Below are 16,506 nucleotides of genomic sequence, written 5' to 3' on the forward strand. Positions count from 1 at the left end.
CAGAAGAGTTCAATAACTCAATATCACACAGCTAGTAAGAGGCAGAGCCAGGGTTATAACTCAAACAGCCTGGCTTATATTCAACCAGTATCCTGAAAACAGAAAAGATGGAGCTGGCCAGGGCTGGACAGTGCCTGCATGGTGTCAAGGCCACGGGCCTGACTCAAGCACTGTGGTTCCCTTTATGCCACTTCTCTAACTCACGCCCTACCAAAGGCCAGAGAGGTGTCTGAAACCAAGTTTGACTTCCCCACCAGATCCTCCAGCTGCCAGAGGCTGAACCCAACCCACTCCACCTAGGTTGGGTTACCTTTCCCACCCTAGAAGCTCTACATGGCAGCAAAGACCTTTCCAGACCGACAAGTCAGAGATGAAGGTCCATGTCATACACGAGCAGACGGTCAGCAGCACAGCCAGCACTGGTACTGACCTGTCTGGCAGCCGTGCCCACTGTGGCGTCAGGCAGCCTCAGGGCCAACAGGCTGCCATTCAGCCTGTGCCAACCATCCCTGTGTGGACCAGTCCCAGGGGCCAAGGGAGTGGGAAGGGGGGCTGGTGATGGGAGAAGTAGCCAGCATCCTCTATGGGAGGCTGGGAGGCTCAGAGGGGGACCGGGAGGAGCTTGTTCAAGTCAAGTTTAGTTCTTTTGGCCCCGGGAGCTCTGGATTCCCTCATCCATGATGGCAACCAAGTGGCATGCTTCGAGGGTGCCCACTCGGAGCTCCTGTGTCTGTGAGAAGGTGACAAGCCTTCACAGGCCATTAGCCCTGCCAGGTTCCCGATTCCCAGCTATTGCTGTGCTTTGACTCTGCCATGAGTTGACCTCCCCCTACCTTCTCTTGTCCTGCTTTCTCTGCCTGGAATGCCGCCTTTCCTTCCGGAGAAGCAAAGTCTCCTAAATTCAGTCCTGGGAGGCATTGGACTCTACCCAATAATAGAGGCCGCAATTCTGAAAGGACAGAGCTGACTCTGAGGCGCACGTGTCTGAGATGAGAATGATTCTGTCTAGTCATCACAAGTAGCTTTTCCACACCTGCTTTCACTAGGCTTGAAACAAGGGTCTATTCAGCCTGTTCACCTTCTGTTGCCTTCCAGGAGCTTCTGGGCTTGGCCTGGCTCAGGTCCACAAAGACGCCAACCCCTCAGACCAGGGCAACAGCCAACAGCAAAAGAATTACCCAGAGGAGAGGCCTTGGGCTGCAGTTCATGGTGGAGCCTGCCAGACAAAAGGGATCTGAAGGGTGGCAGGGCTGGGCAAGGGCCCCTCCAACTCTCTCCCTAAACCCCAGCCCTTGGTAATCACACTGGGCAGAGCTGAAGCTGCCCTTTTGCAGGTGAGGTGGACCGTGGCTAGCTTTGCTTAGTTCCCCAATGAATTCAGTCACACCATCTCCTGCCCTCACTATAGCCAAAGCTTCCCCATTTTGTCAGCACACCCTGGAGGGCCAAGGCCTGAGGGGCCTGCCCACAGCCTCATACCTGCAGGCCCCAGCGTAGACTCCCACCTGTAGGAATCCTCAAAGCCCAATGGCCCGGGAGAGCTTACCATGCTCTGGACCTGGCAATGTCATTGTGGTGACCTGAGGCTCATTGCCGTCCTGCTCCCCACGTGGCTCAGAAGCCAGGAACAGGCCTGCAGACATGAAAGAACAAAGAACCCCCCTATTTTGTCCCCCACCCTGGACTCACCTGCAGCCCCAGAGCTACACGTAGTCGAGTAAGTCTTCAGCCCTGAGGGGCAGCAGGCAGAGGTGCTGCAGAGGAAGTAAACCTGGTGGGATGAGAATAAGGTCAAGGCACGGGGCTGGCTTAGAGCCATGGGCAAGAAGCCCTGAGGCAGGGACATGGGGTCTGGGACCCAGCCCAGGCCCACACTGCTGCCGGCCAGGCAGGAGGGAAGAGATCTGGGCATGCTGACCAGCCCCAGTCCCACGAGGTACAGAGCCATAGGTGCTGCTTCCCAATTTGGAACCTGTGCCTCCCTCGTTCTGGATGGCTCACGTCTGCAGTAGTGGACCCTGCGGGAGGGAAGCGCTGTGCGGCGTAGAGCCCTGGCCCCGGCCTTCAGAGTTCCCCCGGGAGGGCCAACTTGCTCCCTTTGCCACCCGACAGATGCGGAGAGGGGATTCCGAGGACGTAGTGTTAACTGGGCAGCAGGAGAACAGATGTCTAGCGCCCTCTCTTCCTGGCCCTCAATGACCAATGACTGGGGGCAGGGTTGGGGGGGCGGGTTACCATGGCTTCCAAAAACACAAAGCCACGGGCAGCTCCCAAAACGTGTAGAAGCAGGGACTTCCCTGGTTGTCCAGTGGGTAAGACTCCACGCTCCCAGTGCAGGGGGCCCGGGTTTGATCCCTGGTCGGGGAACTAGATCCTGCATACATGCCGCAATGAAGATCCTGCGTGCCGCAACTAAGACCTGGCGCAGCCAAAATAAATTAATTAATTAATTAAAAAAAAAAAAAGGAGTAGAAGCAGGAGGAACTGACCTGAACCAGCAGCCAGCAGCGTAACCAACAGGTACCCCTTCATCCAGCAGGCGAGGGTCTCTTGGCTCAGGAAGAGGCACGCAGCTGAGCTGGTTATTCAGCTAGCCTCCCAGGTGCTAACCAGTGACATCTGTCTACATCTGATGGAATGCCATGCATCTATTTAAAATATATAGAGATCTGTCTATATTAAGGTGAAAGATTTATATTGTTCAGTAGAACGAAAGTTAAACAGTAGTATGTGGCTTATGGTGCCATTTATAGATTACGTAGAAAAACCTAAATATACACTAAATGTATCCATATTTACCTTCCGCAGAAGTTGAGTTATAAAAATTCAAAGCAGAGGGACTTCCCTGGTGGCGCAGTGGTTAAGAATCCGCCTGCCAGTGCAGGGGACATGGGTTCGAGCCCTGGTCCGGGAAGATCCCACATGCCGCAGAGCAACTAAGCCCATGCGCCACAACTACTGACCCTGCACTCTAGAGCCCGCGACCCACAAGTACTGAGCCTGCATGCCACAACTACTGAAGCCCACGTGCCTAGAGCCCGAGCTCCGCAACAAGAGAAGCCACCGCAGTGAGAAGCCCGCACGCAGCAACGAAGAGCCAACGCAGCCAAAAATAAACTAATTAATTAAAATAAAATTCAAAGCAGAATTATGCTAAACACATCATTTCTGGAGTCAGAAGTGAGGTCACTCTGGAACACCATGCCCGGCTCAGGTTAGGGTTGATTGCCTTCACGATCCGGCATTTTCCTTCCTCCTTCTGGAGTGGTTTGCAGGTCGGGGCTCACTGCCCTCCACAGCACTCAGGAAGACCAAGTCCCGTCTGGGGACCTTTGTCCTCATTAGCTCGCAGGGGGCTGGAGGGATTCGGTGACCAGCTTATCCCCGCTTAGCAGATGGGGAGCAGGCAGGAGGAAAACATGCTTCTGAGTGGTCCCCTGCGGGCCCTCCAGGAGCCAGTGTCCAGGAGGGCGAAGGTGGCAACGGTGAAGCACTGGTAGTGAGAGTGGAAGGGCAGAGCTACCCTCCCAAGGCCATCATTCAGGTCCTGAGCTGTCACCGAAAGGACACCTGGGGAGGAGAGAAGTCAAGGAGGGGGAGGGGAGGGGCAGCTCCAGCACCACCGCCACTCACCTGACTGGATGGGCCACTGAGGATACTGGAAGGGGTTGGCATTGGTGCAGCACCAGGACCAGAATGGGGTCTGTCCTCTGCAGGAGCCAGACCTCCATGGGGTCAGACTCTTGAAGCAGCCCCACAATGGAGTGGTCCCCCTCCCTGCGGTAGGAGCTGAAAGCCTTGTCTGCAGGGAGAGGGGCCCATGAACTTCAGTCGGCTGTATGTCTGGGAAGTGGGGGTGGGTAGAGAAAGCGCAGGGACACCGTACCCTTTTCCCTTGTCGATCTGCAGCTGGAGCCGCAGGGGCTGTACTGGGTCACAGTGGCTGGATGGGGGAGGAAAGAGGGACGCCTGGAGGGGCAGGAAGTCACTGGCGTTGAAGACACAGTGGATGTGAAGCCTGAAGTCCAAGTTGGAGAGGATGGAGGAGAGAAGACACAGAATCGGCGCATCCAGATTACTGTACTATGTGGATGGGACACAGGAGGCTTGGTCCAGCAGGGCGGATGGATGCCACCTGCAGTCCCCTGGGTGATGTGCATCGTTGGCCCATCCTCTGCCCACCACGTCTTGTCTTCTCGGGACAGTTCGAGCCTGCTGTGCCAGGCCATCTTCTAGGTGCCGAGGATGGAGCCCCCATGGGGCTGACAGATGCCCACCCTGTTCTGAAAGCTCTGTCATCTCACAGACCCGGGTTTGAATCTTATCAGCATTTACTGGCCGTTTAACCTAAGCCTCAATTTCTTCATTTGTACAATGGCGCTGACCCCCCTCCCTCCAAAGCCTGTGGTTAAGGATCAAGTGAGGTCACGAGATAGCGCCCTGGGGTCATCATTGTCCTCGCAGTTGTGGCTGATCTGCCACCGGGTCCAGTGTGCCTGGCTGGCCTGCGTGGCACTGCACGCACCTGGTGGGGGGAGGGGCAGGCCGGCACCCGGAGGTGTCCTGCAGGAGGAGCTGACCCACCGCACCCCGGCTCCTGAGCGCTCGACCTTTACTTCTCCTTGTGGCAGAGCCCTGGGTTCAGGCCTGGGCCGGTGCCCTTGGGGAGGACGTCCTACCAATGGAGACCAGGGCCTGGCATAAAGGAGGTGTCAGTACACACGAGTGATTCCACCCCGACCGGAAGGCCCTTCCTCTGCGGAGCCCTCCAGCTCATTCCTGATGGCCTACAGCTGTTTCCCCTTATGCTTCCCTTCTGTGATGAATTCTGGCTAGCTCCCATAGCTTTTAAATCCTGATGTCCAAAGCATGCCAGATTTGTCCCCCGGTGCCCCTGGGAATACATAGCATTTTAAAAGAAAAGACATTTGAACCCTGATGCCAGCAGCCTGCCCCAGCCCTCGTGGCAGGAAGGGTGGGGAAAAAAGACATCTGGAAACCCACTCAGTGCCAAGCACAGAATTCCTACACCCCGTGGTTACCATATTAGTTCAGGCTGAGGTTGGTGCCTGGCCCCTGGGGTTCAGAGACAGGTGTGACAAGCTCAGATGTCCTCAGGGGTTACCCCCTGGCATCCTGGGTTCCTGGCTTGTTTTGCCACCTGAGTCAGCAGGTGCCGGTGGCCCCTTTCAGTGAGGGGTTCTCCCTCCGCTCCTCCCCCACCCCACCCCGTACCCTCAGAGCTTCAGCCCCAGTTATCTTCTGCCTCATCTGCGGCTTTGTAACCTCTGAGATCAGGAGGTGGCAACGGCCAGGCACAGCCTTGGCTTCTTCCTGGGGCCTGGAAGGGGACTTTTCAGCTTCTTGATGCTTCGTTTCTCAGCTTAGTTCCTGGAGGGATAAAGGCGAGGGCTCTCGAGGACTCTGGCCCGCTCAGGCCCTGCTGTGACTTCTGCCTGCCAGGCGTGGGCAGGCCCGGGCTAATGCTCACATCAGCTCTGGTTGAGGGGCGCTGCCCCGGCCTGGGGGGCGGGTGGCGCTGGGAAGAGGTAAGTAGCTCATCCGAGGTCACACAGTGGGTGATAGCAGAGCTTGGACATGAACCCAGACGGCTCCAAAGCCTGTGCTAAGCTCACCTGTGCTCCCTTCACACCCAAGCCCGCGGCCCAGCCTGTGTGAGGAAGGTGCCGTCCCACGTGATGGAACCCTGTGGCCGCATCCAGATGCCGCTGTTGGTCACCAGCTGGTTGTGCTGGATGCGGTCCACCTGTAGGAAGAGACAGCTGGGGGAGGCCCTGCCAGGGGGTGGTCATGGGCACCAGGGTGGCCCCCACTCTTCCTGGACTGCGGTGTCACAGCAGGTGAGAGGGCCAGCCATGGAGACCACGGAGGATCCCGCCTCCTGGCTGGGGGGCAGCCGGGGGGCGGTGCGGGCCAGGTGGAGATTGATCAGTGTCCTGCACACCAAGGCCGTTTCCTGGGACACCACCAGGACGAAGTGACTGTTTCTGAAGCACTGGACAGTCGCTGGGACGAAGGCAGATCAAAGAGGAGTGTCAGGGCCTTGGGGTTCAGGGTCCATCATAGACACGGTGCGGGGAGGGCCTGGGCGACCGTCAGGATTTGAGGGCTGGCCTCGGAGGGGAGAGCTGGCTTCTCTCACTGCCCTTTCTTGCAGTGGTAACTCCAGCAAAGCCTTCTCAGACCAGACTTTCTCACGCAGGCAACAGACAGGTGAACTACACTCTAGAAGTAGGGTCACCATTTAATTTGTCATCCACGCTGGAATGTTCTAGATCTACGGGTAGGGGTACATGTAAAGATAGATTAACTGAGAGATATGGGAACATATGTATATGTATAACTGATTCACTTTGTTATAAAGCAGGAACTAACACACCATTGTAAAGCAATTATACTGCAATAAATATGTTAAAAAAAAAAAGATTAACTGTTATCAGGCTGGGGCAGGTGGTCACCACATCTAAAGATCTCTTCTGTGGTCCATTCTGGGGGCCAGGCTCTCCTAGGAACGGGGCGTGGAGCAGTTTCATCACTGGCGGGTGGGGTGGGGGAGGAAGCCCTCCTATTCCTTCAGCATTCAGGGGACCAGGGCCTTGCTCGGTTTGGAAAGTGGCACCTGTGTTGCCATAGTAACAGGGACCCTCTCTGGTGTTGTCATGACTGCAGCCCGCTGACGGGCTTCCTTTGAACTTCTTCTCACTCTGCGGGGGATGTGCCCGGAGGCCACCTGGCACTGTTCCTGAGTCAGAGGGTACCTAGGGCTGGGGACAAGAGTGGGGAGGACAGGGGAAGGAGCCAAGTGGGCTGCAGACCTCCAGGGAAATGGAGGGCAGTGGCCTCGCAGAGCCCAGCAAAGGGCTGTCAGGCCACCCGATCTTCAGGAAGGCTCCCGACAGCGTGTGCGCGCACGGAGGACTCCTCCGTACCTACGTAAGCTGGCTTCTCAGCTGCTCCCCACCGTGTTCCAAGGTGCCCCGCTGGGGTCGAGCTAGGGTGGGCTGGGTGGGTCCAGGGACAGTGAGGCAGGGGTTAAATGGGCTAAGCTGTCCTCTGGGGTAGGGCGGAGGGGATGCGGATGAGGGGCAGGAAGGGAGAATGTGGTTGGTGGTGCCAGGTGGGAGTCTGGAGTCCAGGTGTGATCAGGTTTGGGACAGATCAGAGTGACCATTGGGCAGCCCAGCTTCCACGAACACCCTCGGGTGGGAGCGCCCATCCTACAGGAGAGAGGGCGGCAGGGGAGCAGCCTCCAGGCAGAGGAGGGGTCAGTGCCCAGGACTTAGTCTTCCTCACCCACCAGCCCACTGAGTGGTCTTGGGTTCCGATGTGTCCCTGGTCCCTGAGGGGCCTCTCTAGCCTGACACTGTGTTAGGGCAAGCTGGTTCCCAGCCGTGGGGTCTCCCCCAGAGCAGTGAGACCCCTACCTTCTCCAGGGCATGGCAGTCTTTGTAATTGGCAGAAAAGACCGCGGGCCCCTGGGGCTTGGCTGTCACCCGCGATAGCAGATGGAGCAGCTGTTCATCTCAGATGGGTTCCCAAATTCATCTGCAGTGGGGGGAGGGGAGAGAGGGATGGAGGGAAGGAGTCACGGATGCTGAAGGGTGAAGCCAGAGGCCGTTGGACTCTGCTGAGAAGACTCCCGACTCACGAGAAGAAGTACCTCCTAGAGGTCTCCTGGGGGATTAAGGCCATTAATACCACCATGGCTGTTACCGATGACAAACAATGGGAACAATTAAATAACGTGGCCTCCTGGCTGGGATCCTAAAACAGAAAAAGACCTTAGGTAAAAGCTAAGGAAATGGACTTTAGTTATAACAATGTGTCAACATTGGTTCATTAATTGTAATAAATGTACCATCCTAATGTGAGATGCTAATTACAGGGGGAGCTGTGTGGGGTATATGGGAACTCTCTGTGCTATCTTCTCAGGTTTTCTGTAAATCTAGGACAGTTCTAAGAAATAAAGTCTATTAACAACAACAACAAGCCTGGTTCACAGACAAGGGCGCTTCCCACGCGGCCGGCAGGGTCCCAAGGCCTTGCTTGTATTAGCTCATTAGGGGCCATCCTCCGAGGGGGGGGGCTGTCCCCATCCTCATCTCCTGGAAGCCTGAGCGCAGGGTCTGGAGGAGCCCAGCTCAGCGCGTGTTAGTCCCCGTAGGTCATTATAATTCATAGCTGCAGGGAGAGCATGTGACTTGGTCGTTAAGAGTCTGGCTCCAGTCCAGCCCCCTGGTCACTTTCTGGCTGTGACAAGGGAAACGTCATTTTTCTGAGCTTCGGTTTCCCGTTTGTGGATTGGGGTTGATATCGCTTACCTCGCAGGGTGAGGGGAGACTGAAAGAGACGAATACTGGGGGTGATAAGTCATTTGTGATAATGACTGAACACTTGGTAGTGATCAACTTTTACTGCAATTAGCACTGAGATGGGGGAAGCTCCCTGGGTTAAGGGCCCCGGGAGCAGAGCAGGTGGAGGCAGTTTCTGGAGGGAAGGCTGCCTGAGCAGAGGCAGAGGCGCCAGTGGACACGGGGAGTGCCGTGGGGGGGGGGGGGTGGGTATTGTGCCAAAGCGGAGGGAATTTGGGGGTGGGGGAGGGCAGGGCATAGAGAGGTGGGGAAACATCGGACTTAAGCTGGGCTGGGAAGGGGAGGAGAGGTGGCTGGAGGGGGGCAGGGGCTGGTGAGGTGACTTCTTCCTGCGGGACGATGGGAGGTTTTCAACTTTTTATTTTGAAATACTTCCAGACTTACTGAAAAGAAGTTCCATGTATCCTTCACCCAGATTCCTCAAACGTTAACTTCTTTTTACATTTGTTTCAGTGCTCATCTTCTCTCTGATTGTATGTACACACACACGTGTGCGCATGCACACACACACACACACACAATTTCTTCCATATAGCATGAGAGAGCTGGTTGCAGACGTGACTGACTCTAGACACTGCTGTGTGTATTTCTTAAAAAACAAGCAACCACAGTCAAAAGATCAAAATCAGGAAATCAACATCGGTATGACCCAACTGTCTAATCTATGAACCTTATTCAATTCACCTATTGTCCTCATGCTTTTACAGCAAAGGAGAAAGTTTTTTTCCCAGACCAGGTCCAGTCCAAGGTCAGAATCATGTTCCTTGGGCCTCCTCCAATCTCGGACAGTCCCTCTGTCTGTGTCTTTCATAGCGTGAATATTTTTGAGGAGTACAGGCCAGTTATTTTGCAGCACGGCCCTCGTTTGGGTTTGTCTCGTGTTTCCCGCTGCTTAGACGCAGTTTATGCATTTTTGGTGGTGTGTGGGTTGCTAGGGCCACCATAACAAAATACCATAGACTTGGTGGCTGAAACAATAGAAGTGTATTTTCTCACAGCTCTGGAAGCTGGAAGTCCAAGATCACGATGTCAGGAAGCCTGGCTTCTTCTGAGGCTTCTCCCCTTGACTTGCAGGTGACTGCCTTCTTGCTAAGCCCTCACATGTGTGCATACACCCCTGGCGTCTCTTTATGGGTCCAAAATTCTTCTCCTTCTAAGGACACCAGTCTGATTGGATTAGGACCCACCCTAATAGCCCCATTTTAACTTCATCACTTCTTAAAGACCCCATCTCCAAATAGTCACATTCTGAGGTAGTGGGATTAGGGCTTCAATGTATGAATGGAGGCCCAGTTCAACCCATAACAGGCAGCAACACCCCAGAGGTGATGTTGTGTCCTTCTCATTGCATTCAAACCGGAGGCCCATCGGACTGGCTTGTCCTATTACTGCTGATAGATCTTTCATCACTGGGTGAGATGGGATTGGCCAGGTTTCTCCACTCTACAGCTAGCTACTGTGTTTCTCTTTGTAACTAGAAAGTATCTTATGGGGAGATATTTTGAGACTACTTAATTATCCCGCCTCTCAGCAAACATTCACCCACTGGTGTGCTGGTTCTCCAATCCATCATTCCTTCTGTCAATACATTGCTTTGCTTTCTATTGTAACAGAGAGCTTTCCCTGATGGGGGGTTTTAGGTGCCAGGGAGAGCACCAGACAGAGGAGTTGAGAGACCTGGCTTCTATCCTGCATTCACCTCTCAGGAGACAAGGGACCTTCCCTGTCTGTAAAATAGGCATGGAATTAGATAATATTCAGAGAGGTGTTTTCTAACGGATCACGGACCTTACTCGTGAGGAAGGCGTCTCTCCCAAGTCCCTGGAAAGGCAGAGAAAGAGCAGGGGAGCTTCCTCATGGCCAAGGGCAGAAGGATGCCTTTCAGAAAAGTGGTGCTGAGCTGTCCTGGAGAGAGAGAGCCCTGAGCCCTTGGTCATGACTCTACATTTCTGCAAAGACTCATGGGTACCAGAGCTCATCTGCCTGATGCTGGATCGCTTCAGCCTGCAGCGGCTTCAAGCAGGGTTTCAGCTCCCAGCCAGGGATTGAAGTCAGGTCACGGCAGTGAGAGCGCTGAGTCCTAGTCACTAGACCACAAGGGACAAGTGGCCAGTTACAAAGCCCTGGCCCATCAGCTGTGTAGAGACGAATTTCCATATAGAGATGGAAAGTAGTGAAACAAGTAAAGTGTTTATTAGGAGGAAAAGGGTTACGTGTGGATAGACACACGGGCGGGCTGAGAGAGAGAGAGAGAGTCATGCCCTTGTGATAGTTTGAATCACTTATATGGGGCATTCCTTCCCGGTTTCCTTTGGCCAATCATCTTGCTTTGCCTGGTTCTGAGGCCGTATTTGGTTTATCTCAGAGTCCTCCCGTGTGTGCACACGCATCTCTTAGCCAAGATGGATTCTAGCGAAGAGGGCTATGGGTAGGTTGACATCACTTACTATGAGATGATGCCCCCTCCCTTTTGACCTCTGAGGAGCCTTTCTGCACATGTATAGTTGGGAAGGACTCCTTGACTTCAAGAATGAGGAATATGTGGTCTTTTATCTCTTTTCTGGGCACGGCTCAGCTATTCTTTTGCTCCTCATCTTGGAGTATCTCTCCATAGGCGACAGACTCTGGCTGCTCAGCCTGGAGCCCATCTGTCTCCTGCCTCAAGCCTGAAGCTCCAATGCTCACCCACTAGAGACCTTGGGAAAGTCACCTACCGGCTTGGTGACTCCATTTCCTCATCTGTATAATGGGGCTAATAAGGGTACATAACTTGTAGGGTTGCTCTGAGGATTCAATAAATAACCCATGTAAAGCACTGAGAACAATCTGCATGTGGTAATCATTTGAACGTGATAGTGGTGAAAACCACCATTATTTTTTATGGTTGAGGAGAGAGGGTCAGATCAGGGTGACTTGGCTTGGAACCTTGGCTTCCCTCTTGGCCTCTTTCTGAACCTCAGTTTGTTTATCTCTTTCTCACCTTTCTAAACTTAGTCCTTTTTATTTTTGAAAATTTGACTTGAGTTTCTGAATATGTAAAGTGGGATTAAAAATAAGGTCAAGGGACTTCCCTTGTGGCGCAGTGGTTAAGACTCCACGCTCCCAATTCAGGGGGCCCAGGTTTGTTCCCTGGCCAGGGAAATAGATCCCACATGCATGCTGCAACTAAGAGTTTACATGCCACAACTAAGGAGCCTGCCTGCTGCAACTAAGACCTAGTGCAACGAAATAAATAAATAAATATTTAAAAAAAATAAGGTCGAAGTCACTGAGGTGCTGAGAATTCCGCGTTAGTTCTCCACCCCATCTGTTTTTTGTTTTTTGTTTCCTTTATTTTTGGTCTCACCACAAGGCAGTGGGACTTCCTTGACCAGGGATCACGGATCAAACCCGTGCCCCCTGTAGTAGAAGTGCGGAGTCTTAACCACTGGACCACCAGGGAAGTCCTCACCCCATCTCTTCTGCTAATAAAAGCCAAGGCTGGAGGGAGGGTGCCAGTGGAGGCAGGGGCCTTTCTAGGCTGGAAAGGCAAGCCTAAAGGGGACTGAGATACTGTGATTTATGATAAGAAATATGTATTTGGTCTTTGTCCCCATCCTGGCAGAGCTCCTAAACCCCCTTGGAATTTCCTGGGAGGGGAGCAAAACAAATGTGTCCTTTGTTATGTTGTTGAGGTTCCTTTAGGAAGGCACCTAGGGATGGGGGCTTGTTGCCAAGGGAACCAACCACATGGTTAGAGGGTTAGAACACATCCCCCCTTCCCCACCTCTTGGGAGGGAAGAGGGGCTGGAGATTGAGGTCAATCACCAACAGCAAATGATTCAATCAATCATGTCTATGTAGCGAAGCCGCCATAAAACCCTCAAAGGACAGGGTTCAGAGCTTCCACATTGGTGAACATGTGGAGATACGGGGAGAGTAGCACCCAGAGAGCACGGAGGCTCTGCGCCCCTCCCATACACCTTAGCCTGTGCATCTCTTCCATCTGGCTGTTCCTGAAAAACGTTTCTCTGAGATCTCTGAGCTGTTCTAACAAATTAATCAAACCCAAGGAGGGGGTCGTTGGAACCTCAGATTGATAGCCAGTTCAGATCAGAAGAAGAGGTGACACCTGGACTTGTGATTGGTGTCTGAGTAGGGGGAGGGGACAGTCTTATAGGACTGAGTCCTTAACCTGTGGGATCTGATGTTATATCTCCATGGAGATAGTGTCAGAATTGAATTGTAGGCCACCCAGCTGGTGTCATGGGGGAAAAAACCCACACAAAATCACGGGGACCAAAGCATGTACGGGAACCAGCAGGAAGCAGGTCACCTCACCCCAGGGGCTTGCAGACAGACCCAAGGGAAGCCCTAGCCATGGTCTCTGTGTCATAGGGAAGAACAAATCTGACTCCATATTGGATCTGTTTATTTTACTTTAACCTTTGTATTCTATTGCTTTTGCTACAAGTTAATCACTAAAGGGATGTTGCCTATGAGCTTAAATTATACATAATGGCCCATCTCTGGGAACCTTGCCTCCCAGGTAATGAGTGTTAAGCTAAAATCCCTTTGCTTAGCTCACAGGAAACATCCTGACCAAGCCCACATGTGAATGGCTGTAGGAAAGAAGAAATTAACACATCCCCTCCGGAGTCTGGCTGGAACCAGGAAGTGTTTGACTTCCCCCCCCCCACCCCCCCACACCGCCCCCCCTACCCCGCCCCAGCCTTTTAGTATAAAAGAAGCCTGAGTTCTAACTCAGACAAGATGATTCTTTGGGACACAAGTCCACCATCTTCTCGTTCTCCTGGCTTTCTGAATAAAGTCGCTAGGCCTTGCCCCAACAATTGGTCTCTCAGTTTACTGGCCTGTCCTGTGGCGAACAGTACGAACTTGGACTTGGTAACACCTGTGGATCCTGTCGGCTGCAGAGATGCTTCCCGAAGCTTGTGGAGCATGTTTAACAGCAGAAAGTCAGCCCTACTTATCCTGCAGGGCTGATGACAATGAACCTCAGAGAGTCCAGTCATCTGGGAAGCGCTGGGTTCTGGTGCTGGAGCACCTTCTTCTTCTTCTTCTTTTTTTCCTGGTTTATTTATTTATTTACTTATTTATTTATTTGTTTAGGCTGTACCACACGGCATGTGGGATCTTAGTTCCCTGACCAGGTATCAAACCCATGCCCCCTGCAGTGGAAGCAGGAAGTCCTAACCACTGGACCACCAGGGAAGTCCCTGGAGCACCTGCTTCTGAGTTCCAGCTCTTCTGCCCACTGGCTGAGTGGCCTTGGCTGGGCCACTCAACCTCTCTGTTTTCTTCTCCGGGAGTGAGTAGGATAACAGTCCCTACCTCAGGCTCAGAGGGTGCTCGTGAGAATTAAACTAGCTAATACACGTAAAGTGCTTAGCCTGGTGCCTGGCACATAGGAAGCACCCGGTAAGTGTAGCTGTTACTATTTGAAATAGGTTGAGTAGCAGCCCCTCAAAACATATGTCCATATCCTAACCCCCAGAAACTGTGAATGTAAAGCTTGTTTGGAAAAAGGGGCTTTGCAGATGTAATTGAGTTAAGGACCTCAAAATGAGATCATCCTGGATTATCTGGGTGCAGTATATATATATATATATATATATATATATATATATATATATATATATATATATATAATGCATATAAAAAATATATATTTTGGTGAGGATTAACTGGCATACATGTGGGTCTGAGAAAAGTTATTAGTTAATAATAACAGGAAGTTATTAGTCCCCAGGGTTGCACCCACCACAGGTGAAAACAGAGGCTGGGAGAATTGCATCAGGCCATGAGTAACAGTGGATCCAGACTGGTCACCATGAGGAACTGGGGGTTCTTTTCGGGCCTAATCTCCAATACTAGAGATTCATTCTGTGCAGCAAACATTCACTGAGAGCCCTCCCACATGTCAGGCCCTCTGCTTGGCTTTGGTGATGAGGAGATAAAATAGGAACTGTCTCTGTCCTCCAGTTGCTCGTGATGAGGGTGGGGAGCAGTTGTGTGAAAGTTACCATGGAGGGCAGAGGTGCAGTATATGACGTGAGGCAGGGATGTGGGAGGTAGGGTCTGAAAGGCTCAGCAAAGTCTTCCCAGAGGAGGTAACCTCTGATCAGGGTTTTGAAGGATGAATAGGAGCTCACAAAGAGGCCAAGGGAGGAGATGGTATTCTAGAGCAGGAAGCAAACAGCACAAGGGGACAGAAACAGTCTGGTATGTACAGGGTGTGGGGAGGCAGTGATAAATGCTGACTGATGATAGGATGTGATTAGGGAGAAGCAGAAATGAAGGTGGAGGCACAGGCAGGGCCAGATCACTGAGGGGCTTATGGGCCATGTGAGGCGCTAAGCCTCCACCTGTGGGTGATAGTGGCATTAGGGTGCTCCACCCGGGCCTCCCACAAAGTGTCATGTGGGGTCCTGCCCCTCTGCTGTGTGTGGCCAACTCCAGGGCCTCCCAAGTACGGGAGGCTGGAGGGTTCCAGGGCATGCCTCCCCTGCTTCCTGTTGTGCATCTCACTTCCTGTTTTACTGACTCTTTGAAGAGGCCAGAAAGGAACATGAAAACCTGCTTCCTAAGGCAGGGCCGGAGGGAGAAGGCCCTTCTGGGCTTGGCCCCATGGCTGGGGGGTAGTTGGCCCCTTCCCTTGACTGTTTGTTAAACACACTTGATGCCATGATCATCCTCTTGGGAGCCCAGAGACACTGATGATCACAGAAAGGGGTCTTGCCATAGAGAATGGACTTGAGGACACGGGGAGGGGGAGGGATATGCTGGGACGAAGTGAGAGAGTGGCATGGACATATATACACTACCAAATGTAAACTAGATAGCTAGTGGGAAGCAGCCGCATAGCACAGGGAGATCAGCTCATTGCTTTGTGACCACCTAGAGGGGTGGGGTAGGGAGGGTGGGAGGGAGACGCAAGAGGGAGGAGATATGGGGATATATGTATCACTTTGTTATAAAGCAGAAACTAACACACCACTGTAAAGCAATTCTACTCCAATAAAGATGTTAAAAAAAAAAAAAAAGGGGGTCTTGCAAGATGAATAGGGGAGGGGAAAAGGCATTCCAGGCAGCAGCAACAGCGAGTGCAAAGGCTTGGAGGTGAGCAGAGGGGGAGGGGGCAGGGACTGGTGGGCAGTGTGCTGGATCCCGAGAGGACCTGAAGGCTGCTTTGAGAGTCTGGACAGTTCCCACAGGCAGCAGAACCCCCGCAGAGCTCTGTGAGGCTCTGGTTCGTCTCCTCCAGGGCAGTACGTGTGGTTGACGTGGAGACAGACCTGACTTTGGCTCTTTCAGGCTCTGACATCAAGTTGCAAGCCATGGAGAAGGCTGTGCTTCAGGGACTATGGCCTGTGCTCTGGGGGTGGCTGCATCTTTCTCCAGGTCCTTGGGGGGGGGTCACTGGACCGCCCACCCTCCCTCCCTCCCAGTGCTGCCAGGACCCAGCTGCTGCTGCCTGCTCCGAGTGCACCAGACGCGAGGAACCCGAGTTCTCCATCCCAGCCAAACCAGCAGCATCAGCATGCTCTGGGGAACTTGATAGGAATGCAGATGCCCAGGCTGCACCCCCAGACCTGCTGGATCGCACGTACTAGGGGTGGGGGACCCAGCAGTCTGGACGTAACAAGCCCTCCAGTGGGTCCTGAGGCACATTCCAAGCGGGATTGGCTGGTCTATTGGCCAAGGCCCTGATCACGTCACCCTCCTCCGGGCTCTGAGTGCCACACGGGCCCGTCTGGCCGCCTGGGTGTCCTCCTGCCTACAGCACTGGCCTGACACTGCGGAGGCCTCCACAGGGTTCTCTGATTGCATCTTCTTTCTCCCGGAGGCGCCTGTCCTCTGCTTTCAGCCAGGGAGCCCCGGCTCAGAGCCCCCACGGCTCCCGAGACTTTCTCTCTCAAGTGTCTGGTGCGGAACCCCAGTGCTCGAGATTCCTGACATCCAGGGAAGAGGCACATCCTCCCCGTGCCCCCAGCCCCCCACCCCCTGCCCCAACTCAGCTCCTTCCCGCCCAGGCCACCTCCATGTGGAGCCTGAGGGACTTGTGTGGGAGGCAGGTTTACACCGTGGGAGTGCAGCCAAGGGCCCTACA

At 53.4% G+C, this 16,506-nt stretch overlaps 1 protein-coding gene across 1 annotated transcript; it reads right to left on the reverse strand.

The window, feature by feature from the left end:
• Positions 1-637: 637 nt before the first annotated feature.
• Positions 638-13,336, reverse strand: ZP1 (zona pellucida glycoprotein 1). The gene is given in 19 exon segments (XM_028164565.2): positions 638-730; positions 1,089-1,216; positions 1,480-1,557; positions 1,560-1,598; positions 1,690-1,775; positions 3,435-3,520; positions 3,522-3,570; positions 3,630-3,671; positions 3,673-3,802; positions 3,882-4,024; positions 5,685-5,767; positions 5,885-6,027; positions 6,641-6,700; positions 6,703-6,785; positions 7,098-7,187; positions 7,189-7,238; positions 7,446-7,516; positions 7,519-7,566; positions 13,243-13,336. Coding segments are annotated over 19 exon segments (1,596 nt in total).
• Positions 13,337-16,506: the final 3,170 nt, after the last annotated feature.

The sequence above is a fragment of the Balaenoptera acutorostrata genome, chromosome 9 (genome assembly GCF_949987535.1).
Source record: "Balaenoptera acutorostrata chromosome 9, mBalAcu1.1, whole genome shotgun sequence".
Taxonomy (NCBI): Eukaryota; Metazoa; Chordata; class Mammalia; order Artiodactyla; family Balaenopteridae; genus Balaenoptera; species Balaenoptera acutorostrata.